Consider the following 26,193-nt stretch of genomic DNA (forward strand, 5'->3'; position numbering starts at 1 on the left):
CCCCTCTGCAATTTATATCTTCCAATAACCCTATTCTTTTCTTTCTCCCTCTTATTCCAAGTATAATAGCAGGATTACTTGGATCTCCTCTCTTTCCTATTTTGTATTCCCCCAACATTTATTTGTTTTATTTTGTTTGGTGTTTCCTTCTATAGGGGGTTCCACAGGTTAGAAATACAGTTGATTAGGTAAATTTTATTTCATTTTGATATTACTTCATTTAAGATTTTATTTATTTCAGTAATTCATTTAACAATGAACTTAACACTTCAACTTATTGCATTTTCTACGTTCTTTTCAATTTGCAACCATGTTGGATTTTTGTGGAAAAGGGCCAAAGAATCTAAATGATCAAAAAGGTAAAATTACTTTTGTGAGCAGAAACTCAAGGTCCCCAGCTTATTTAAGCCAGTAGGAAGAGGTTCACACGCGAGCTCGCTAGCGGTGTTTTATACACTTGCCTCCAGGGATTTCAGATGATCCGCTACCTGAAAACCTTGCAGGACACTGTTTCTCAAGGTATGACAGCTTAATTCAAGTCCCATCATCTCAGCATATGTAAACTATGGAGTGACTTAAGTGAAATATACTTTAAAACGATAGCTTTCTCTTTTGCCTAAAAGGCAAAAATAAAACAAAAGTCAGGTTTACTTGATCTTTGAGTGAATAAATCAGAATCTGCTATTTCTGAATTTTAATATGAGGAAGTAAACTGATTACACCCACGCCAAAGCTGGCCGACACACAATTTCTTCTCAAAGTGAGTACTTTCCTTAGTCTTCACATTAGCTTTACAATTCCCAAAAGGCTTATATGTCAATTATATCTCAATAAAGCCAGGAGATAAAAAAATTCCCAAAGGGAAATTACTTGCTTTAAAGATAAATGTGTGTTTTTACAAACAGAAATGGACTTTTAAGTTTTCAAAAAATATAATTATCCTACAATGATCAGTTTCTTTGAAAAGCATTCTCTTGTGAAATTTTTGTTCACATTGATGATCTTTAACATATAACTCTTTATTTTCTTGTTGCTATGCTAAGAATTTCATAAACCCTGGAAAGAATAAAATTATCATTTAGTAATAATTATTAAGTTTAATAATAATTAAATTATTATTTAATACTGGGATTATTTTCTTATTATCTTAAACATGACTTCTTAAAATGTAAGATATTTTGTCCAGATCTGCTTGTAATTACTGTAGATACTTATAACCTAAGTGCCTGGCACTTATAATAATTACTTATAATAATACATAAATAACTGAAGACTAATACAGTTAGTTAGGCCTGGTAAAAGCTAAGATTTTTATTGATCACTGTGTTATTATTTTTAAATTGTCATCACTTCTAGTTTGGCCAGAAAAAATTACAACCCAAACAGACAGTCTGGAAAATATATATATTTTTCATGTAATTGTTCTCACCTTGAAATTTCGAAGCGAACCAAGAAATCATTTTTCTTTCTGAATTGAATTAGTCTTTTTTGTTTCTCTACTAGTTTAGGAAGCTCTAAAGAAAACACAAAACAATAGAAGTTAGGCAAGGGAATAGCATAAGTTGGGAATTGTTATCATTTTGCTAAATTAAATGACCTCCGAAATCTTCACACCTTCGCCCTCCTCCCAGCTCCCTGGCCTGCCTGTGCTGCATGTCCCGTGCAGAATTCTCAGTACAGTGTGAGTTCAGCTCAACTGAGGTAATAAGCATCCTAAAAAGACAGCATCTATTGCATCTGGAAAGAGTGCACACACATAGGAAAGAGGAATAAACAAAACAAAACCAAAAAAAAAAAAAAACAAACAAAAAAAAACACTGCAGAAACTAAGAATAAGTACACAAAGTACACAAGTGTATTTATTACATTTTGCAAGCACTTTGTTCTACATTTCAAAAACGCCACCATCAAGCTGTTGGCACATTTATGTACAAAACAGATTAATTGTAATGCCTGCTACAAAGCACTCTTTGTGAAAATACAAACTCTAATACCAGGAAAAAAAAAGCCAAAAGCATCAACATCATTACATAAGTTTAAAAGACAGTTTTAAAAATCATCACAAACTGTTAAGACACAGAACTGAAACACTATAATATAGAATTTAAAGAAGCCCATTAATACTTTTGCTGAATATCTGTAATACTGCATATATCAGAAAAATGTTGAACCAGTAAGATAATCTACGTGTAAAAAAAAAAAAAAAGAAGCAAAACCCCAAATTGATTAAATAATACTACAGAATGCATAATCATGCCACAGATAACCCTAGTAATACCCCGCTACCTACTACAAGAACTTGTAAAATTACGGATGATGCATGACTAGTCGTTGTACAAAGATTGTTTCACTCATAAATTTTATTAGAAATGCACTTACACTGAGAAAAGATTTCACAATGGTCAAATCAGTGCACAATACTACCTAATTTTTATACACTGACAAAAATGTCTTGTCAGGCTACATCATTTTAAAAGACACTTTACAGCATTCTTGTAGCGTTAGAAATAATCAAAAGAAGAGTCAAGGTTAAAACAAACACCAATTTTGGTCCAGTAATACTGATTGCTTTTTTTTTTTTATTCCTTTGATATAGGTACTTCTTATAAATGATTATGAATGAACATTTGGTTAAAATGACTTACTTCAAAGAAAAACACAGATATATCACTACGCTTGGAAGGGATACATTCTAGAGTGGCCTCTGACCACAGTTTAAAAAACACTACAGGTAAACCAACATGGATTGGAAGGCTGCAAGCAAAGCTATTATATTAATAGAAGCCTTTTCAAATATATCACACACATTGGAGGGATAGTTTACAGAGGTGCAATCCGTTAAAACGTTTTAAAGTAGGTAAAACAACTTCGGAGGGGTTACTGTGCTTATTTTTTTCATATACCACCTTCATAAAGGTAATTAATGTTCCACATTAGCATATTAAAAGTTCCAATCCAGCCACTGCTTAAATCACAAAGAGATCATTCTCCAATAGTTCACAGTAGTTATTTCCATTAAAATTGTCTCTATACTAAGCTTTAAAAGGTAAGTCTGGTGTCACAATCTTAAAAAGGCAACTAGCCATGCAATAGCATCACTGTTTCTACGTGCTCACAACATAAACATGAGTAATCGGAGAGAAATACCTTTTAAGTACATCAAGAAAAAAATACAATGTTAACAAAGATAAGAAGCACTTTTTTTTTTTTCAAACCTACTCTTACAAATTTAGAAATTGCACCTTAGATTAATGAGAACATGAACCAGGGCCTGTCGTTAACGTGGCCACTGATCTCCAGACGGGATTTCCAGATTTCAAGAAGAATTATCACGATACCATCTCTGTCTATTGTTCATAATGTACAATGGTCCCTTTGAAGGTTACCTGTAGTTAAACTAGTTACCGAAATCAAAACTAAAAAGTATAAAAAGCTATTTTTCTTTTCAAAACATAAGAAATAATGCAAAAGGTGTTATGTATTAACACATGGGAAGTGATTAAAAATCAAATAATTCTCTGCATTTGACAATGTCAATATCTTCAATCTTACAGAATTATTAAATGAGTTTGAGAAATTTAAAAAAAGGAAGAGGCTGGATAGGAGCTTGTAGAAGAGATCTGATCACACCAATTTAACAAATTAGGAAATTAAGTGCTAAACAGCAAGGAATTGTGTTCAGGTGATTCATAAGTCACCCTACATATCACTGATGAGAAGCACTTCCATTTTTGTTTGCAAAAGGTTGGATGGTTGGATGGCCCTTAGTTAAACACCAATGCATCGGAAAGGCGGGAAGGACAGGAAGGGTTTGTTTATGTGTACGCGTTGAGCCGCTCTTTGGAGCGAGTAGAGTGGATGTCATGAAGCTCTTGCTCCTCCTTCGACTTGATGTCCTCGTATTTCTGCATTCGGCAGGCATCTTTCACATAAGCCCAGTTGGCAGACAGAACCATAAGGTAGTGAACCTAATCAAAGACAGAGATAATTTATACTGGAAGCCTGTTCAGTGTCTCCATTACACCCTGCTATCAGGAAAGAAATATTCAAATTGTATGCTTATGTAGGATATGTGCACTAGCAAGAGGGACCCCAAATCTCTGTGATTGTAATAGGAACAACATAAATATGTTATTCCTTCTCACGTCTCCGACTATGATGGCATCTTCTCAGCTCCCTTTCTTTCAGAATCTCTTTCTCTCCTTCTTTTTCGAGTCTGGAGCAGCCAAGATTGATTCTTAATCCTCATGTGATGTTTTCTGTCCGTTTTGCCCTCACGTACCCAAACCAAAAGGCTATACATTTCATCTATGTTTCCCCATCCGTAACAGAAAATGGTCTCTTACACTGTTTGAGTCTAGACAACTCTGAATTAATGGGAGTATATATTATTGCCTGCTCCACAACAGAAAGAGGGATCATGGAAACCCCAACATAAATCTGTGGATTTAACTGTCAAGTTAATTTTCCATAATTTTGCCGTTTCCTTTGGATTGTAAACTATAAGACGGCAAGTATTGTGTCATCTGGATTTTGTATGTTTGCATACATTCACAATAGCTAGAAGGGTGTCATGTTCACAGAGGAAGTTTCTGATCTGTCTTGAGTAACATAGTTACTTAAGTAATGAAGTTCCTGATTGGACTTGAATGCACTCGGCTATGAGATCACTTGTTTCTTTTTCTCTCATTCCCTCACTCCTGGTCCATAGAGAGAGATAAAGCAGTTTTCCAAATGATGACTTTTGATGGGTGAATGTGAAATAGAGACTAAGTTGTTAATTATTTACTTGATCTGAGTTTTAAACAGTGGGTAATATTTTTATCCATAATTTAGTAAAATAGAACACTAACATTTTGATTAGCCAAGAGTACCTTGAAAGACAGGAGGTAGGTTGGTTTTAGAAAAGGACAGACAGACGTCAAGAACACATAGTCAATTCTAAATGGAGACTGTTGTGATACGTTAAGGTACTCAACAGGCAGTAGGAAAAAAAATGACAATTTTGACACGGCAGTATGGGAAAAGATGCATACCAATAAGAATTTTCAGAATGTTCTGTTTCCTCTGAAATTCTGCATTTTGTGTAGTGGAAATTGTAAGCCACATGCAAGCAAGAGCTGAGAGCTGAGTTATATTCTTGTCCTCTGTCATTGTCATAGTGAAGGCTTCATCACTACATACATAGGGACTGAGCAGAGGTTATACGCATGACCAGATTTACATGGCACCTTGCCGAGTTGCTCGGAAGAGATCAAGTGCTGTGGAGAGTGTTTAGCAAGTAGTGGGTACTCAAAATACGTTTTGCATGAATGAATATATTTTTAGATGTACAAAAACCTTCCTTTTAAAGTCTGAGAAAATATAACCCCTAACTTATTATTAAATATGTCTGAGTGAGATACTGAAAAGAGCTTCAGCATCATTCTAGTCAGAAACGGGCACTTTCCAGATCTTCAGACATTTCCTCTGGCCTTAGGGGGACACCAGCTGCCAGGCTCATTAGTGTCAGGTGGACAGCGGTCCCTGGAACCTGGCGCAATGCCAAGTGGACCCCTTTTGTCAGCATCTACAGAACTTCCTAACACCTCTGAAAAATCATATGGAGTAGATCACATTAGTCCTAGTACAAATTCTTACCATTTTTGCCTTAAATTACAGATGATGTTTTAAATATTTTGGTAGAGAAGGATTTATCTCAATTTTCTCATCCCTAATATGGAAATAATGATGGTAGTCTACTTTGAATGTTGAAGGAGTTGGTGATGAGGTTAACGACAGTGTCTACATTATGACTATTGACTGTATTTTGGTCCTTAAGCATTTGGCGGTGCTTTCAACAAAGCAAGGGTTAAAGAAATATTAGCAAATAACAGTACTATTGGTACTAATATTAGTACCAGGAACAGAAGCAGTAATTATTGTTATATTATCCCTGTCTCCTAAAAACTTAACTATTATCAGAGCTAACGAATCGGAAATACCGATGTCAATCAGTAGTTAGATGTTATTTATTTCTTAAGGAATTTATGCTGTGTGTATATTTAGATATCCAAAAGGTAATATTCTAATCTCTTGTACTTTGAAATAAAATTTATTTATAACTTAGTATCTGAGTTTATGCAAAGCATAGATTCCTTAAGAAATACATAGCATCTGAATTTCTATTAAGATCTTTTTGATAATAGAATCATTTCAGAGTAAGCATTTTTAGGCACATTTAAATACATTATTCATTTACGCAGGTACTTTTCACTAATGTATGCCTAAAGGCAGACATTTTTACACAGAGTTTTACACACATATGTAGCAAATGCGAACGTATGCTTTATTACACACCTCTTCACAAAAAGTGCTTTGATAGACCTCTTATACATGAGTGCATATTGCTTGAACAAACACAAGTCCCTAATTATCCATCGCACAGGAAAGTGTGTATGGACAAATGTTTCCTCTTATCTCACAGCCAGGCTGGGTGCTGCTTGGGATCATGAGAGCTTGGAACATCACTGCCCAGAACATGTAATGCTTCTCCGGGGCATATTTTAGCACAGATTTTAGGCTGACAATATAATGCCTTTGCTTATTGTCTTATTGTGACCCCTCAGATTAATTAGCCAGCATGATCTTATTAAGCACCTCATATTCTGAAATAAAATGCCTATGTATATAGGAGTTTATACCCTCAATCTGAAATGTTGAGGAATTAGCATGATACTAAATCAGCAAAATATCTGAAAACTTACTTTAGCACTGACATAGTCATTTCTGTTATTTTATTTTATTTATTTATTTATTTATTTATTTATTTATTTATTTATTTATTTTTTTTAAGATTTTATTTATTTATGTGACAGAGAGACAGCCAGAGAGAGAGGGAACACAGCAGGCGAGTGAGAGAGGAAGAAGCAGGCTCCCAGCAGAGGAGCCTGATGTGGGACTCGATCCCGGAACGCCGGGATCACGCCCTGAGCCGAAGGCAGACGCTTTAACGACTGCGCCACCCAGGCGCCCCTCTGTTATTTTAAAATCAATTTTAGTGAAACAATCAAATCTTGATATGTAAATTTTTAAGTCACTAAAAAATAACTGGTCTGAAATGGCTCATTAGTAACTTATCACTGATTATTCCTAGTTTCATTCTTTTTTTTTTTTTTAAGATTTTATTTATTTATTTATTTTGAGAGCAGGGGTAGGGGAGAGGGAGAGGAGAGAAGTCTCAAGCAGCTCCCCATTGAGCATGTAGCCAGCCCTACGTGGGGCTGGATCCCACCCCCTGAGATCATGACCCAAGAGGAAATCAAGAGTTGGATGCTTAACAGACTGAGCCACCCAGGTACTCTCCTAGTTTTACTCTTTTTTTTTTTTTTTAAGATTTTATTTATTTATTTGACAGAGACAGCCAGCAAGAGAGGGAACACAAGCAGGGGGAGTGGGAGAGGAAGAAGCAGGCTCATAGCGGAGGAGCCTGATGTGGGGCTTGATCCCACAACCCCAGGATCATGCCCTGAGCTGAAGGCAGACACTTAACCACTGTGCCACCCAGGCGCCCCCTAGTTTTACTCTTTGACAAGAGAGAAAACACACTTATTTTTTCAAAAGTGTTCCTTTCACCAACACATTGGACATTGTATTGGCACTTGAAGGAAAGGAATTAAATAAACCTGAATTAATTCATCATTTTTGCATATTGAATTGGCTAGAATATTTGTGAGGTTACTGGGAAGAACTCTGTACTACTTCACTTTTGTATTATTACTTTGTATACTAGGATGCAAAACTAAGGACTGGAAGACCTTGGCTGCGAAAACTATTACGGATGCTCCAAGTATTTGTCCAAGGTCGGTCTTTGGTAGTCCAGTGAGCAAACCGCACTTCACAGTGAGTTACCGAGGAAGAGACGGAATCTGGAACATTGCAGGCCCTCAAGACTCAGTAAAAAGCCTGACTTGAAAAACTTGTTCTTAACAAAATTAGATATCAAAGAAATGACAGGAAACTATTGATGTCTGTGTTAAGAAGAATAAATTAATCCTTTTTCCATAAGTGTCTCACTATGGCTTTTTTATGTCCTTAAATAAGGAGGAGAAAAGGATGATGTCAGTTAAAGAACTGATTAGATTACCTAGACTATCACACTGATACAGACCTCTATGATCCAGAGACGATTTCTTTACCTTAATAGTGATCTAATATCTGAAACACGAATGAATTTACGTATTTCTGTTAATGTTACTGATATAACTGTTCTAATCCTTAAACTGCTTACTGAATGTTATCTCTATTGTAACGATGATACCTTTTCAGGTTAAGCCTTTTTTTTCACTTATTTATTTGCCCACTCCTCTTTGTTCCCCCTGCCCGCCTTTTTTCTACTGATATTAAAATAAATAGGATTCATATGGACTTCAGGATTGGAGATAAATGATCATCTCAACAAGGAAATCGCTTTGTCCTTCAAATCGAAAAACCAAGCCTCAGAGCTTGAGGTCTTACCATAGCAATAACTGCCGCCCCAGCCCCAGCAAGTGCCACAATGAACAAATGGAAGGTCATGTTCAGCTGCAAAGGAAACCACAGAGAATCAAAACACGCGTCAGAGTTACAAGCAGAAGAGTGATCAGGACTACTGCTGCCTTCGAATAAGAACTTTGTACATCTTTAACAAAAGTGCACTTAGGATACATCTCGCACTCAATCCAAAAATATTATTATGGCATCTTTTCTCCTGCAAATTATTTAGGTCTCTGCAAGTGCCTCATTTTAGTATACTTTTATTACAAAGATGAGATCGTCATGAATAAAGATGGTTTTCAGTAATATTATAAGTATATAAGGCTACATTATCTTTTCAAACATAACATTAAAAATGTTCAACATTCTTGAAAATGATAGTTTCTAGAAAAATGTATATTTGTAATCATTTTTATTGAAATAGAGCATCTCATTCATGTTTATTCTCCAGTCCCCCTGCATAACATCCCTGTGAGTAAAATTAGCTCTGAGACCAAAAGGGGAAAAGTCAGTTTAGATTTAATTATATATTTTTCAACTACCAAAATGAAGATAAAATTCGGACAGCATAAACAGCTTTAAAAACGTTTACCTCAGTGGACTCACACATCCTCAGGAAATTCTCAGAGACGGTGCAAATCTTCTTTTCCTCTCCAATTGTCACAATCCCTACATGTAGAAAATTATAGCTTAGTTTATAAATGTTTTCAAGAGCCCAGAGAGAGAAAAGGAATCTTATGCTGATAAAAACTAAGGAACTTCCATTTTATGCTATAGTATAATGGAAACCTTCTCCATCAGCTTTTATTGCTAGATAATAATTATGACCAGAATTATGAATGGAAGATCAAAACTATTTAGCCCTCAAACAATTTACATTTTCAATCTGAATTCAATTGGACCCAGCTCCCAGAATCTCCAGATTCAACTGTAGCCAGTTGATTGGTTTGGTCCATTAATGCAATGGTGCAGGCATCACAATTATTTTGATAACTATATTCCAGACTGTGCTGAAGTGTGGGTCTAAATTTATTCTGCTGGTACAAAGCTTCTGTTAGTCTATAAAAGCATATTGCCCAAAGGAGTAATTATTCTCTGCTAATACTGAAAACACTGTTATTTGTATGAAAAAAAATTTAAAAACCCTGTAATTTTGCTCATATTCCCCCTTGCTCCAGTTGGCTTACAGACTAACTGCATCAGAATCACCTGGGGAATGCTCAAAAATATGTATTTCTGGACTCCACCGCAGACTTTGAAATCAGAAACTGTGAGTGTTTGCCGGGAGTACTGCATCTTTTTTTTTTTTTTTTTTTAAAGATCTTGTTTATTTATTTGACAGAGAGAGAGACAGCCAGCGAGAGAGGGAACACAAGCAGGGGGAGTGGGAGAGGAAGAAGCAGGCTCCCAGTGGAGGAGCCTGATGTGGGGCTCGATCCCAGGACCCTGGAGCCATGCCCTGAGCCAAAGGCAGACTCTTAACAACGGAACCACCCAGGCACCCTAGGGAGTATTGCATCTTCTAACAAGCACATACATGCTACAGTGCCATGGATCTTATTTTACAGAAAAGTGATCAAGGTTAGCCTTAAATGGGTCTTGAATTTTGTTTTGAGAACTACTGAAGAATTAAACATATATACATAAAGGGAACCCCCCCCCCCCACGAGTTCTGGGTGAACTAGTATCTAAGCTTTTAGCACTGCCTTCTCTTTATTTAATGTTAATATGTGTATCTATTCACATATTCTGGCTTTGAGGTACACCGTCAGCTCTCGCTCTATGGAGCTGCTGCCATTCTGCCTTGACAATAGTTTGTGCAATTATTTTCGTTTTAAAAAGTAATCGACTTGCAGTCCATCGAATGCAGACATGTTTCTCTGTGACCTTTCCTTTCTGCCAAGATGGCGCTAGGAGGGGAGAGGCGAAATAAGAAGCCCCTAAGATGTGTCTCATAAACCATCATTATTGAGAAAGCTTCCTGGTAAATGCCATGCTTCTCCATGCTGAGTCACTACAGACGTCATTCGTGTGGAATACCCAGGCTCCACACACATTTCCTTACCTGTGTCTTTTTTCACCTTTGCAGCAAAATTCCTCAGAAGCATTGACTATGTTCAACAGTTAGCCATTCCCTTCTTTTCCTTTCTGCTTAAACCTTTTCCACCTTTTCCAGTCAGATTTTGCCTCAACCCCATGGAAACCAGCCATGACCTCCACATAAATAAAACCAAAGATGAGTTCTCCGTTCTTTTCCTGGCCAGTTGGCAGTGCTGGAGGCAGCTGCTGACTCCCGCTCCTTCATGTGCTTCTTCATTATGTCCCCAAATCTACGGACTCCTGTTTTTATCTTTTGATTCTCCCAGGTCCCCTCTCTCTAGGACCTCGTTCCTGGGAGCTCCCAGCGCGCACACCTCTGCCATCTTTGTCCCCTTTCGATCTCACTGAGTCTCAGAGCTTGCTAGAAATTATCAACAGCTCCTCAAACCCATTCAGCCAGCCCTGTGGCCTCTCTCCTGAAATCAAGACTCATATACCCAATTTCTTACCTTTGACAACTCTGTTTAGATTCCTAATAAGTCTCTAAAAACCAACATCTTCAAAAGCCAACTCTGATCTCCCTTGCCTGCCTCCCTCCCACACAAGCTCTTCTTGTAGGCTCCCCGGCTCATGTGACAGCCAGTCAGTCTTCCCCGTGGTCCCGGCCACAACTGCATTCCTCCTTGGGTCCTCTTTTTCTCTCAACCCCCCATGTCCACCTGTCAAGACATTCTGCAGCCCCTATCTTCAAAGTACAATCAGCACCAGACCACTTCTCCCCATTTCTCTCACTACTACCCCACCTGAGCCACCACTCAGCCACCTCAGGGCTACGACAAGAGTGCCAACCGGCTTCCCTGCTTCTCCTCTTGGGACAGTCAGTTCTCCATATGGCAGCCAGAGCGGTTCATCCACAAGGTAAGGGGGATATTGCTTCTTTTCTGCCCAAACCTGCAAATAGCCTCTACTCCCTTCAGAATAAAAGTCTCTAAATGGATGACGTCCTGCCGTGCAGTCAGCATGGCATTCCATGACTCCCAGACTCCATCCGGATCCGTTCTTCCTGCTTTCTCGTTCTACTTCGGCCACACTGGCCTCTCTGCTGTTTGCTGAAGATGCTAGGCATGGAGCTGCCTTGGTAACTTTGCCTGGATCTTCCCTCCACCATGAATATTCCTGTGACCCTCCTATCTTTCCCATAACGGCTATTTGGTGAAGGCTTCCTCCATCACCTTTAAAATATTATAACCGAACCCTTCCATTCGGTCTCCAGTACTCCTGATGTTAAATACATATGTATATAATATATCATCCAGTTTTTATGATATAAATACCATAAACCACACCTATACACATTGCAAGTTAATTATAGTTTGTCAATCCACACCTGTTTAATGTGAAGCTATGAAAATGAGCATCAGGGGTATCTAAGATGTGCTGCCGTGCAAATCTGAAAACTTGATTATTTGGATTCGTGTGTCTCTGTCAATGAATGGCCAAACTGGCCTCACTGCAATGAAGCAAACTAGTCAGATTCACTAGTTTTTCTAAATATTGAGTACATTCATACATATTAATTCCACTCGATATAGAAGAGCCCTTAACTAAAATATACGCAGTGACCTTTCCACTTTCTTAAAAACAGGTAACAAGTCAGGATTGTATAAGAGAAGCAGCAAGAACACACTGAAAGGAGAGCAAACAGTAAGAATTTGATTCATCAGAGCTGCAGCCACGAGCTTTCTCTACAGTTTTTTTTTTTTAAATGTCATTTAAACTAGTTAAACCGAAGTAATATATTTCTGGCTTTCTAAGAATTGGTTGTGTCTGAACTAGGAAAAACTTGCATCGTGTGCACAGTTCCTATTACTTTCATTGTTAGGGCAATAAAAGCCTCTTGGAGGTTTCGGGCAGTCGAAGCACCAGGGCTCAGGGCATAAATTTCTTACAGAGGAAATTGCAAGCTAGAGGTGGAGGTAAGCAGAAGGAGTAGGTATAATGGTACTATGATCCCTTACAGGGTGGTGGGAAACTAACTCCCTGCTAGGAAATATAAATGCTGAATTTTCAAATAACTTACCATTTACATTACTAGTCTTAAAGATGATAGAATACCAGAAGTATCCTTTTCTAGCTTCTCTAGGCTATCCACATTGCTTGGCTCCTGGCCCCTTTCGTCCATCTTCAAAGTGAGTCAAATGGCATCTCCCTGTGCATTTCTTCTGAGGTCTATGATCTAAGTGTTTGTCAAATTTTGATTTATTTTATTTTTTGACATGGAGATTTTGTCTTTCAAAATTGAGCAGTGTTGACACTTAACAGAAGCTCAATAAATACTTGTTGAAGTGAAATTTTACTGAGAAGGGCCTTATGGAAATGAGATAAAAGCAAGCTGCTTCTGCCCCAATGGGCGGATGAGCTGGACGAAAGGGAGGGTTGGTTTTAAGACTAAAGGAGCCCCACCTACTCTGGACCACTCTCTCCCTATGGAGTTTCATCAAATAACCGGGTTTTAACAAAACACAGTTTTAAATTCTGGATCTAGAGGATATTATGGGGGGGGTCAGTTTTAACATTTTCTGCAACAAATTTACTAAGACAAACCCCTCATTCATTCAATGTCATTAAATTGCTGTGCCTATAATTGAAGGACAACAGAAATAATTACCAAAGCATTAAAAAATTAAAATTGCTCGTCAAATTATTTCATGACTCATTTTGAAAAATGGCAGACCCTAATAGGACAAACCATCTTTAAGTTCCCCAACTGTAGGAGCTGCATAATGTTTCTGCTTGCCATTCGATCTGTATGACATGGATGCATTCATCACATGCAAGGGAATGAACAAGGAGATGCAAGTAGGGACTAAGCAGGTGTCCCAGCCGTTAGAGGACCAGAGTCCCATGATGCGGTTGAAAGACCTTGATCCTCTAAGAGCAAAGATATCATCTAGATGTAATGAGACAACTTAGCAAAATAAGAAAAATCGCTTTATAGCATGTTCCTATCTACTCAATCACTTTTTTGATGACATTAGTAAATGTCTGTACTGATCATAGTCCAGGCTTGGGGGGAGTGTCCTTTTCTACGCTGATGCCCCTTGATAACTTGATCGTGAACGCACATTCACGATTCTTATTGAGGGCGTATAATCCAGAAGGCAAATAAATACCATCCAGGCAGTAGATTCCACCAAAGGGCAAACAGAAAGACTTAATATCTGATGTAAAAGGTTGCATGGTGTCTCTTCCACATCACGGAGAAAAGTTAAATTAGAATAAATCTTGATAACTTTGTTGTAAACAGTGCTAAGATTCAAAGGGCAGCTTTAATTCTAGTCATGGTTTACACCTATTATAAGTGTGTCCCATACAGTATCTGGACACACTGTACTACAAAAATTGCTTGTTTATCTGAAATTGAAACTTCACTAGGTGGCTCGTATTTTAGCTAGCAACCCTGTCTGAGACACATCTCTTTCAATTTCCACTTTTCAGATCAGCAGAACAGGAGGAAGACATTGAAAGGGAGGAACTGAAGTCAGAGTTATGTTTTGCAAACAGCTGTTCTCTCATGACCTCCAAGAGCTGTTGCCAACGCTTTCTCTTCCTGTGTGTATGTGGGACATGATTCCAAGACTGAAACCTCTCCAGTGGAAGAGCTGTCCATATTCCCTCTGTGGTCTTCTTGCCAAGAACTTTATCCACAGAGCAGCCCTGCTTTTTATCAGGATCAGGCAAAGGAGGCTTAGGGCTCCAGCTTATGGGATGGAGAGGCTACAGCTTTGGAGCGTGCCACTGGCTGGTGTTGGACTGTTTCACTCTACCCCACAATCCACCTACAGCATCCTCACCGAGCCCCATGGTCTGCAGACACCACCTAGTGAAATGTTCTCCACTTTCCTGAAGTATCAGGAAACCTCATTAGAGAAAATCATAGGGCGCATTCCCAGATGTTCATGGGGTAGATTGTAATAGCAAGTCTGTGGGGGAAAAATCCACTCAAACACATGGATCTCCGTATCTTTTGTAAATTTTGTAGCTCCCATTTTTTTTTTTTTAACAAATGATGGATGGAACAGAATTCCGAACAGGTTGGGTGAGATTAGATCCACTTCTTTGCGTTTGTCTATCAGCAGTACTTGCAAGCTGATCTGTAATTACCACAGACTCTGAAACAAGACTGTTGGGGTTTGAATCCTGGCTCTGTCACTTCCTAGCTGTATAATCTTGGGCAACTCATTTAAGCTCTCTGTGTCATTTATAAAAAGGATAATAATAGAGTCCACCACACAGAATTATTGTAAGGATCAAACAAATCAACATGGACAAAACAATTAGAATAGGGTCCGTGTATCACAAGCCCACAGACACATAAGAAACTATTTTTATCACGTGAGGTTTTAGCCCTAAACAAAAATAACCAAAGAGGGCTGCTGATCGGTTTAACATTCTTTGATTTTGTTACTATAAAATGCTAAGTTTTGGTAGCCAGTGAAGTACATACTTCTTAGGCGATCTTCATACTAGACCTCACAAACTGTATAGTTTGTCATGGGAGAATAAGAGTAGATACAAGCATCATAGCAAGTCTGGACAAGCGCAAAGGAATCGGGACAAGGACATCACAATTTCGTCTTGCCAATACCAGGAAATACAACCTGGTAGTCTGTTCAAACACACATGTTTGTAGATTCATGCTATGAGATCAACCTCCAATATTCTTCAATTCCTACATATTTAAACTTAAAAAAGGATGTCTTAAAAGGGAATACCCTAATACATTTCTCAAGTATCCATTTCTCGTCAAGTCGTGATGGTTCCAACATGATCGGGATATTTCAGAGGCAGTCATTGAGGTCAAACAGCACGAGGTCTCGTTTTAGTTAGAGATCCACCTACCAAACTGACGAAGGTCCAAGCAGAGATTGGCTCCCTCGACTAAGGTCGTGTTTCGGCAAATGGTCCACAGATTGAAGTACATGTAGACGGGCAGGGAGGTGAAAGCCGTGACCCCCAGCCAGGCCAGCATGAAAAGGTATGTCAGCATAATAAACTGCAACAGAGAAAAAGTCGAGAGAGAAAACATGTAATCTACTGGAGAAGAAGAATTTTGCGACTAATTTACAAAACCTCATTTGAAGTGTTAAGTGCCCTCTTGCGCATCTCGTCATCACGACACTGTGGGAAGCGCACCGCGGAAAGCTGGGAGGCGCTGAATAACATGGCTTCTGTTTAGAACCTGCTGGAAACCCTCCTCAGGGCAGAGGCGCCTGCCAACAAAGGAAGGAAGAATCCACCGGTGTCTTAATGTCTGTTTTGTTCGCGTATTTGTCTCAAAAATCTCACCTCACATTTTTTTTTTAGACTTTAGAAAACAGTAACTGGTATATGTACAGGGGATTCTGCAAAGTTCAAACTTTGTCAATCAATTTATGTTACAACTAAAAGAGCACCATTCGTACCATAAATATGGGAGCTACTCAGGCAGGCTTACATTTAAATTATAAATGTGGTAATTCTCAAGTCGTTTTAGTATTAGTGATCTTAGTGTGTACTTCTCCTTTTCAGTGATTTCTATCAACTTTAAATCTGAAGTCTTCTTTCTTGATTATTAATTTTATTCTTGCTATAGAATCATAATAAAATGTGGTTTTAAGTTTAAAATAAAAAAATTTTTTACTTATTTCAGAAATATTTTTAGTATTTATAAAATGAAGAAAAAGGCTGTTCAAGTGCCCAGATACAGTTGAACAAGAGACTTAATGGAATTTCAGTTCAGGCATAAAGTAAAAGATGGTGCATAATAATAAATAAAATTAATTAATTAAATTAAATTAATAAATTAATTAAAAGACAGATGCATACATTGGTGGATGGATGAAGAGCTAAAAAATAGATGTATTCATGTTGCTTCAGATTACTGATCAATGACTTAATCCATATTATCTACATATAAAATTGTCTCCATAAATATATACTTTGAATTGCCTAAGCTAACACTTGTATTAACAACTGTATTTCAGAGGTAACTGAAAAAGAACAGGTGTAAGTCACAATACCCTGAGGTTTAAGTGCAGGCTTGAATGTACACGTGGATACAAATTGATTATATTTCTCAATGTAAGTTATGTGTCACTGGATCATTAGCATATTTTCCACGATCATAGGAGTAATTCATCATATGCAGTGCCCATGTAGATAAACACCAACTAGAAACAGAATGATAGGCAGATAGCCTCACGGGAGTGGCCACATTATTCTATCATGTGGTATTTTTAAATTTAATTTAATTTTTTATTTAAATTCAACTTAATTAACAGGTAGTATATTGTTAGTTACAGAGGTAGAATTTAGTGATTCATCAGTTGCATGTAATACCCAGTGCTCATTCTATCAAGTGCCCACCTTAATGTCCATCACCCAGTTACCCCATCCCCCCACCCACCACCCCTCCAGCAACCCGAAATTTGTTTCCTATAGTTAAGAGTTTCTTATGGTTTGTCTCTCTCTCTCTGTTTTCGTCTTATTTTTCCTTCCCTTCCCCTATGTCACATGGCATTAATGAATCATACTCAAATATCAGAGACCGAAATCAAGATTATCCCTGAAAAGTAGCTAAGGAAGAAAACCACTAACTGTAGGAATTGTTCTGCTACAATATCTGGTTCTTCTCATTTGAATCCTGTATCTGTGAGTATGACTACAGCCTTCTGGGCCATCACTCATGTCCCCGACCATAGGATTAGCAAGTCATCTTCCAGCAAAACACAGTAAACATGAAAGAAGAAAAAAGCCAGGAGAGTTTTTAGAACTACATTTTTGCCCATTCTTCAATGGTTGATTCATACATTTATTCATTCCTTCAATCCATAAATACTATATTAGCAACCATCGTGCATTAGTTTGCTCTATGCCCTGCTGATGCACAGGTGGGGAACTCAATTTTCTTTTCTTTTTTTTTTAAATTTTATTTATTTATTTGACAGAGAGAGAGCAGGAGAGAGCACAAGCAGGGGGAATAGCAGAGGGAGAGGGAGAAGCAGGCTTCCCGCTGAATAGGGAGCCCAATGTGGGGCTCAATCCCAGGACCCTGGAATCATGATGATTTGAAGGCAGGTGCTTAACTGACTGAGCCACCCAGGCATCCTGGGAACTCAGTTTTCTGACTGCAAGGAACATCCAGCTTGGTGGACCTCATACTCATACTAAGCGAGACACCCTCCCAGGTAACTCACACAGCAGTATGCTTTCTCAATCTTCAGCTTTGTTGTTTATGATTATATTTTGTACATGTCCCCCAAAGGGATATAATTTTACTTCCCTTTCTTTCTCCCAACCCAACTACCCTTAACTCTATCTGCAAATCAAAACTGGAAGTTGGAAAGAGATGTGTTCTGTTTGTATATGCCTTTCTGTGTGTACCTGACGATGATGTAAATTTGCATCCTGAGAGAGATCCACTCCAAATTTTATTACCCCTCCTCCCCTTCTTATCTGTGCATGTAGTGTATTGTGAGTTCACGCACCTTACAGTATGACCTGTTTTAAAAATGGCATCTTCTGAAAGCTTTCCTGATGACCGTGATGTATTTATATAATCAGATTCAGAACATGGGAATGACCAGCACGTGTGAACATTAAGTATAACGGTGAAATTGTAGTTTTTAAAGATTTATTTATTTATTTATTTATTTATTTATTTATTTAAGAGAGAGTGCACTCATGTGAGCGAGTGGGGAGACGGGCAGAGGAGGAGGGAGAGAGAATCTGAAGCAGACTCCACGCTCAGCATGGAGCCCGACATGGAGCTTGACACCACGACTGCAAGATCATGATCTGAGCTGAAACCAAGAATTGGACACTTAACCAACTGAGCCACCCAGGTGTCCCTGAAATTGTATTTTTAATCCTTTAAACATACTCTATTAGCTAATACACCAATAGGATTCTATTTGAAAGTGTCTGAAATGTAGTCCTTGTACACCAAAGGCTAAGTTTCTATAGACACTTGTTCCCTTCTGAGTTTCAAAGGCACTTTCTAGAAGACTTTTGAAGAGAAACAGTAGTGTATTCTGGCTTAACTTGAACACCTCAAGTCACGTTTTCAAAACAACAATACAGAATAAAATAAATATGTGGAATGAAACTAAATCTCTTATTCAACGCTATTAATTCCTTTGGTGATGAATTACAGAGAGACTTTATGGTTTCGGTGAAATCTCAAACAAGTGAAACTCAGTAATTCTCAGAAGACATATACTAAAGTAACACTTTGGAAAAATGGCAAACTTGGTGTCACTGTCCTGTTAGAGCTTGTGCATCTTTATTAAAGTTGTGTTGTGATTAATATAGAAATTACTGGAATTATGAGTAGTAGGGAATTCATACGACAAATAAGAAAAGAGCCAAGATAAAGCCAATGAGACCTGAGGTCAAACCTGTCTCCTATAAACTGGCAAGTGTCATAGGATTTCAGAAATTCAGAACATAATTAAACATATACTTTTTAATAGCACTGCTTAATCTCCTCCCAAATTTGACTTCCTGTTAGTCTCTACTCTGCAATACTAATGCTTGGAAAGTGTGAAAAGCCAGCGTCTGTCCTAGCAATGTCCTTGAACTATGATTCGGCAGACATATTTACACCTTGATGTCCAAGATGAAACAAAGCCTGGTCTAAAAATATTAGAAAATAAAACCTGTTGAATATTAACTTCTTTAAATCACCGAAGGAATAGGAGTAAATATCCTTTATTGGCCATTTACTCTTTTAATAGAATTATCTATTTAAAATTAGATAATTTAAATTAGATAAATTAAAATTAGATAATTTAAATAAAATTATCTATATAAATTATAGAATTTTAATAGAAAGCTTAAATCACTTGTAGAATTTTTCGTCTTGCTCAAAAAATACTTAATGAGGGCCTAAGATGTGTAAAAGTATGTCTGAAGATTTCTGAGGTCAGAGAAAGCAATAAACACTTCCCCCTTGTTTTTCTCATCAGAGGAATACAAATATTCCATGTGGAAATCTAGACAGTATCTGCTCTTAAAACACACTTGATTATCTATGGTAAACATACTGTGTGACTCTACCAGAGAGAAAGGGAAATATTTCTTGGGTAATCTTTATTCTTTCTCTTTTTTGGGATTGGAATGAAGCAAATGAACAGAGGAAGCTCCCTGGGCAGTGTGGCTGCTGGCTCGGAATTCCTCTGTTCTCATGGCCTCACGCACCCCGTCTAGGTGAGAAAGGTCTGCTAAGCCTCCAAGTATCCATAAGCAAACTTCACATACCAGTACCCACTCACTTCTAACACGGCTAATCTGTACGAGTTGATGAGTCATTTTCCATTCTTTACCATTTTCTATTCTTTGCCCCTATTCTGTCATTGGGTGGAGTCGGATTGATTTATCAAGCACCAACATGCCACTCACTGACTGTGTCCCTAACCTAAATGTCACATTTATTTAGCAATAAACGGGGATTTATAGCACATTGATTAAAGGCACGGGCTTTTGAGCTGGATGGAGTCGGGCTGCTCATTATGCTGCTGTGTCTGCCTTTCTAAAATGAGAATACCTGTTAAATTGATCATACGTGATTTAGTGAGGCTGGAATGAGGTAGCACAAAAAAATCATTGAGCATAGAATCGGACTTGTAAGAAGTACAGACAAATATTAGCTATTTTCATACAAGACAGCATTATTGGGATTACTGCCACAACTATAAAAATATATGTTTTGTCTGAATGATAGGACTGTGCCGAATAAGGGACTTAGATTTCATTTCACGTGTGGAGAAAGTAAAAAGAAGTTCTTGAGTCTGGGAAAGTTATTCAAGGCAGGCTCCCACTCAAGAAGAAAGGCTCTAGAAAGTTTGGAAACCACCCCAAAACTGAAGAAATCTTGTGAATGGAACTCCTTGGAAGAAAAAAAGCCCTCTTTATTAACATTTTCATCATTTGCAATTGTAGATCCTAAGGCTGATTTATAGTCTCGAGAACAACGAACATGATACGGCAGCTTGAAGCACATTGCTTTGCAAGGCTAAAAGCCACTCGGAAGTCCCCGGGAGAGTAATCAGCATGCCTCTGGCTACATCCTCTCTATCTTGGTTTTCTTTCTGTCCCAGGGGATTTCTCAAAAGCTTCTTTTGAAGGTGCTGTTCACTGTAGAATGGGACTTATAATTCAATAGGTTTAGATTCAAAGTGGACTGGAACACTTTGAACTGTGTGACTGCTGCTACTTTATGGGGTGATGGAAGGCGTGACTTTGGAAACCACCGTAGGGACTCACACTTGCTTTCCTCGGCAAGCTGCAATGCCCGAGCCAATTAATAGAGCTCAGTGCTAACAGAGGAAATCTCTGCTGGGAGAAAGTATTTTCATGACTACTAATTTATACGTTTTGTTCTAAGAAAGGCACAAAAGACCTTACTTTTGAATTTTAAGCGCAAACCTGTTACATTTCAGGGAACTGCAGTTCATGGTCACGAAAGTATCCCAAATTTAAACAAGCTAAAAATATAATTCTACCTTCCTATGTAATGTTTTATCTTAGGATTTGATAATTACTCAAATTGAAGAATTATTCAAAATGATCAAGTGTAGGGGCACCTAGGTGGCTCAGTCAGTGAAGTGTCTGCCTTCCGCTCAGGTCATGATCTTAGGGTCCTGGGGTCGAATCCGCCTTGAGCTCCCTGTCTGCAGAGAGTTTTCTGCTCCCTCTCTCCCTCTGACCTTCCTCCCTGCTTGTGCTCTCTCTGTCTCAAATAAATTTTAAAAAAATGACCAAGTGTAATCCCAGGTAAAAATATGTATGTATGTAATAAAATATCTCATAATTATCATGTTTATTTCTAGCTTTTCATTGCTAGTACTGTGACAGATACATATTCTGTCATCTGAGCATAAATAATAAATATATAATAATTATAATTATTAATTATAATATATTATAATTATAATTAATAATAAGCTACTCTTCTTTTTAACTGAGGAGTAATGGACAGATAACAGTGTATTAGTTTCAGGTGTATGACATAATGATTCGATATTTACATACACTGTGAAATGATCACCACAATCAATAAGTCCTGGTAACATCTGTCACCATATATGTCACAAAATTTTTCCTTTCTTTCTTTTTTTTTTTCTTTTCTTTCTTTCTTTTTTTTAAAGATTTTATTTATTTATTTGACAGAGAGAGAGACAGCGAGTGAGAGAGGGAACACAAGCAGGGGGAGTAGGAGAGGAAGAAGCAGGCTCCCAGCAGAGCATGGAGCCCAATGCAGGACTCGATCCCAGGGACCTGGGATCACACCCTGAGCTGAAGGCAGACGCTAAACGACTGAGCCCCCCAGGTGCCCCACAAAACTTTTTTCTTGTGATGAGAAAGACCTACTCTCTTAGCAACTTTTTTTTAAAATTTCAATGTTTTTTTTATTATGTTATGTTAGTCACCATACAGTACATCCCCGGTTTCCGATGTAAAGTTCGATGATTCATTAGTTGCGTATAACACCCAGTGCACCATGCAATACGTGCCCTCCTTACTACCCATCACTAGTCTATCCAATTCCCTAACCCCCCTCCCCTCTGAGGCCCTCAGTTTGTTTCTCAGAGTCCATAGTCTCTCATGCTTCATTCCCCCTTCTGATTACCCCCCCTTTCTTTATCCCTTTCTTCCCCTACCAATCTTCCTAGTTCTTATGTTCCATAGATGAGAGAAATCATGTGATAATTATCTTTCTCTGCTTGACTTATTTCACTTAGCATTATCTCCTCCAGTGCCGTCTCTTAGCAACTTTAAAATATGCAATGCCGTATCATTAGCTATAGTCACCTGGCAGGCAGAAATAGCTCAGAGACCAGATGTACTGTGATGAAGACGGCTGACTAGTACACTTTAGTTGGCAGCACAGCCTCTGAGAGTGGTTTTCAACCATGGCCACACCATGGCCAAGGGAGAGCATCTGGAAACTTCGAGAGAGAAAGTGATGCTCAGGCCTTGCCCGTGCAGACTATTACCTACATCTATATATTTTTAAATATATATTTATTTATTTAAGAGAGAAAGAGAGAGAAAGCAAAAAGGGGTAGGGGCAGAGGGAGAGAATCTTCATGCAGACTCCCCACTGAGCACAGAGCCTGACTTGGGGCTGGGTCCCATGACCCAGGTGATCAGGCCTAAGCTGAAATCAAGAGCTGGATGCTTAACCAACTGAGCCACCCAGGTGCCCTGGACAATATCTGTATTGTAAAACAGCTCTGCAGGTGATTCTGATGGGCAGCTAGTGTTAGGAACTACTGCTCTGTTGGAATCAATAAAGCTCTCAGGGATATACTTGACATGACGACTTCGTGGATATTCATCTTCAGGCTCTTCAGAGGGACCACATCTGAAGCAAAAGAAGGTGAAGTCGGGATGATTTGCCAGAAATTTATGCCAGTGTCAGCCAAATGCATGGATGAGCGAGGCACTGGACATGAACCAAGTTTCTAAATCAGGGCTTCTCAAATTCCGCACTGTGGGAACTTGGGGGCGGCTGATTCTTTATTACGGGGATGTCCTGTGCATGGCAGCACGTTCAGCAGCGTCCGTGACCTCAGCCCACCAGATGCCAGTTGTGCAGCCACCATTTCTCAATGTCCTCAGGGACGAAAATAGCCCCTGGTTGAGAACGACAATTCTAACGCAAAACAATACCAAACCGAAGAAAAGCAAATCAATACCTCAATACGCTATCACCGCGCGTGCAAAATGGAGTAGCATTAACAATACTGAACTCAGAAGGCTCTGGAAAGCACACCATGTAAAGTTTACTGCAGAAAAAAAATTATGTCACTTATTATGTAAATTAACTTGAAAATATGCAATCATCATCATCTTCATTGTCATCATTACGGCCCAAACTACCTAAGCACAAGCAGTGATCAGAAAATTGTTTTAAAAGTGATTTGCTATGTGTATAACAGCTGCATTCATCATTTGCCAAAACTGGAAGAAATGAAGATGTCCTTGAGTCGGTGAAAGGATAAATAAACATGGTCCATCCAGACAATGGAATATCACTCAGTACTAAAGGGAAATGACCTATCAGGTCATGCAAAGACACGGAGGAAACCTTAAAAATGCATATTACTAAGTGAAAGAAGCCAATCTGAAAAGGCTACTTACTGTGTGACATCCTGGAAAACGGAAATTTATTAAAACAGTAAAAAGAGCAATGGTTGCCAGGGTTTAGGGGAGAGGGAGGAGGAATAGGCCGAGCAGAGAGGGTTTTTAGGGCAGTGAGACTACTCTGTATGATGTTATAATGGTGGATACATGTCATTTTCCATTTGTCCAAACCCATAGAATGTGCAACACCAAGAGTGAACTAATGCCAACTACGACCTTCAGGTTCATCGGTTGTGGCAAACGTACCACTCTGGTGTGGGATTTTCATAGTGACGGAAGCCATACATATGTGGGGCCAGGGGGGATCCAGGAAATCTCTGTACTTCCCACTCAATTTTGATGTGAACTTAAAACTGCTCTAAAAACCAACAGCCCTTTTAAAATTTACTAATTGTAATGTTTCCTTTTTTATTACCTTGCATTGGTCTGACTCCTTGAACAAATCAAATGCGAACACTTCAGAACATAATACACAATCTATTAGGATTTTGCACCTGCAAAATCAGCCTCCAGGTTACTCATAGAACTTCCTTCTATCCTCCAAAACCCAGATTTTAAGAGCCCTGTTACTCATCAGTTCATTAGTAATGAAAATTTCCTGTGTGTCAGCAATGTGCACTGTACAAGGCCTCAGGTATATACTGGTCAACAATAGACTTAAATCACCTTTTCTCTGTGAAAACACAGGAAGTGTCCCTGTCCATCAATATACTCAGCGTGTGTGCACATGAACAAGTCATCTGACTCTTCCAACTAGATTGGAAACTCCCCAGAAGCAGGGACACTGTCTTGTACCTTTTCACATCACCAGTGCCCTGCATGGCAACTCAGTCTATGTAAGAAATCCTTAAAATATTTAGCAAAAGAGATTTTCCTTTTCCTTTTTTTTTTTTTTTTTTTTAGAGAGAGAGAGAGAGAAAATGAGTGTGAGTGGGGGGTGAGGTGGGGGGCAGTAAGGGGAAGGGCAGAGGGAGAGGGAGAGAGAGAATCTTAAGCAGACTCCCCAGTGAGCGTGGAGCCCAATGTGGGGCTCCATCTCATGACCCTGAGATCATGACCTGAGCTGAAATCAAGAGCCGGATGCTTAAAGGACTGTGCCACCCAGGTGCCGTGAGATTTTACTTTTCAAGCAAAACAGATTTCAAATAAAATCAAATTAGTTTAAAAATAAAACCATCATTGGCCTGGTAGAATATATTCTTTTCCAGCAAATATTATCATAGAAGACATTTCCTTTTAGTGAATGCTATTTTAATATCAGTTATATAGCAAATGTGTGAGAAATGTTTTTTTTTTTGACCAAGGATCCCAATATAATAATGCTAAGCTTAGTAATGCCTCAGTGGACGTTTAAATTTTTATATCCTCAATGTACTTAGTTTCCCCACAAAGCAAAAGAAACTACAGAAGTTAATCTCAAAATGAGAAAAATAGGCAAAGAAATGAAGTCTCAAAAAATGTGACAAAGCATGATTTGCCTGTGTAATATTACTGATTTAAGGGCAAAGTCATAAAATACACAGCTTTTGCTTTTATTCTAAAGGCAAATATAAAAACAAGTATCTTTTGCATCAAGATTATCCCCAGCATAGCAGGCGCAAAGTTCTTGGTTGGAAAAGAAAGGTACCCAGTAACCAAACAATATTTTAAACAACCACTTGTAATCCATGATGATTATTTCATCCCTAACCTAGTGGCCTATTCAAGTAACTATTACATGTATGGAAATATTTGGCACATTAACATCAATGGAACCAATTTAAAAATTTATATCATTTCCAGTGGTCAGAAGTGTCTTGAATTTAAAAATCTAACGTAAGAAGCCCTTACATTTTACAAAAGGTGTTCTCATTTTGTCAATGTCATTTTATAAGGCTAACTGAAATTTTCTGTCAACCTTTATGCTGAAAATCTGAAAAGAATGAGACTCGTTTTCTTTTTTCCTATAATCGATGTGCTAGCATCATTGGTATCCAAAAAGTCAGGCTGATTGGTCTCCTGTCCCAGTATTTACAGTTTGGGTCTGAAACCCTGTGTGGGATCTGCTTCAGATACATGTGGCAAATAAAATCCTGGTTCCTTCCTCCACAATGCAATGCTTTTTGACACATTATTTCCAAATATTGCCACTATGCCTGAAGCAGTTCATGTTTTCCCTCCTACTGAGAAATCAGGGTGACAGTGTATTGTTATAATCTAAAAATATGACCTTGCCTTCTCCAGGTTAGGTATATCCTAGAGGGCATAGGCCTTATTGTAGGAACTCTGGCTTGCAGTCTTGGATCAAAAATGTTATTTTTTTAAAATTTCATTTCAAAAGACACTAAACTTTAGAGACAGACTAGAATGAAGAGTTCCTTGGTGACAACTTTACTTAGAAAGTTACCTTAAGACTCTTGATAGGCAGTCATCAAAATAGAAAAGTATCTCACAGTATGGAGTTCT

The 26,193-nt window shown here is 38.3% G+C and overlaps 1 protein-coding gene across 1 annotated transcript in view; it reads right to left on the reverse strand.

Annotated features, from left to right (window-relative positions):
• Positions 1 to 1,833: 1,833 nt before the first annotated feature.
• GPM6A (glycoprotein M6A) overlaps positions 1,834 to 26,193 on the reverse strand; it is a 330,169-nt gene continuing 305,809 nt past the window's right edge. The window contains exons 4-7 of the mRNA XM_026508543.4: positions 15,457 to 15,610; positions 9,107 to 9,183; positions 8,497 to 8,562; positions 1,834 to 3,968 (exon numbers count right to left, since the gene is read on the reverse strand). Of these exons, the coding sequence (XP_026364328.1) occupies positions 3,816 to 3,968; positions 8,497 to 8,562; positions 9,107 to 9,183; positions 15,457 to 15,610 (450 nt within the window). The 3' untranslated portion in view covers positions 1,834 to 3,815. The remainder of the gene's footprint in view (positions 3,969 to 8,496; positions 8,563 to 9,106; positions 9,184 to 15,456; positions 15,611 to 26,193) is intronic.

The sequence above is a fragment of the Ursus arctos genome, unplaced genomic scaffold, assembly GCF_023065955.2.
Source record: "Ursus arctos isolate Adak ecotype North America unplaced genomic scaffold, UrsArc2.0 scaffold_27, whole genome shotgun sequence".
Taxonomy (NCBI): domain Eukaryota; kingdom Metazoa; phylum Chordata; class Mammalia; order Carnivora; family Ursidae; genus Ursus; species Ursus arctos.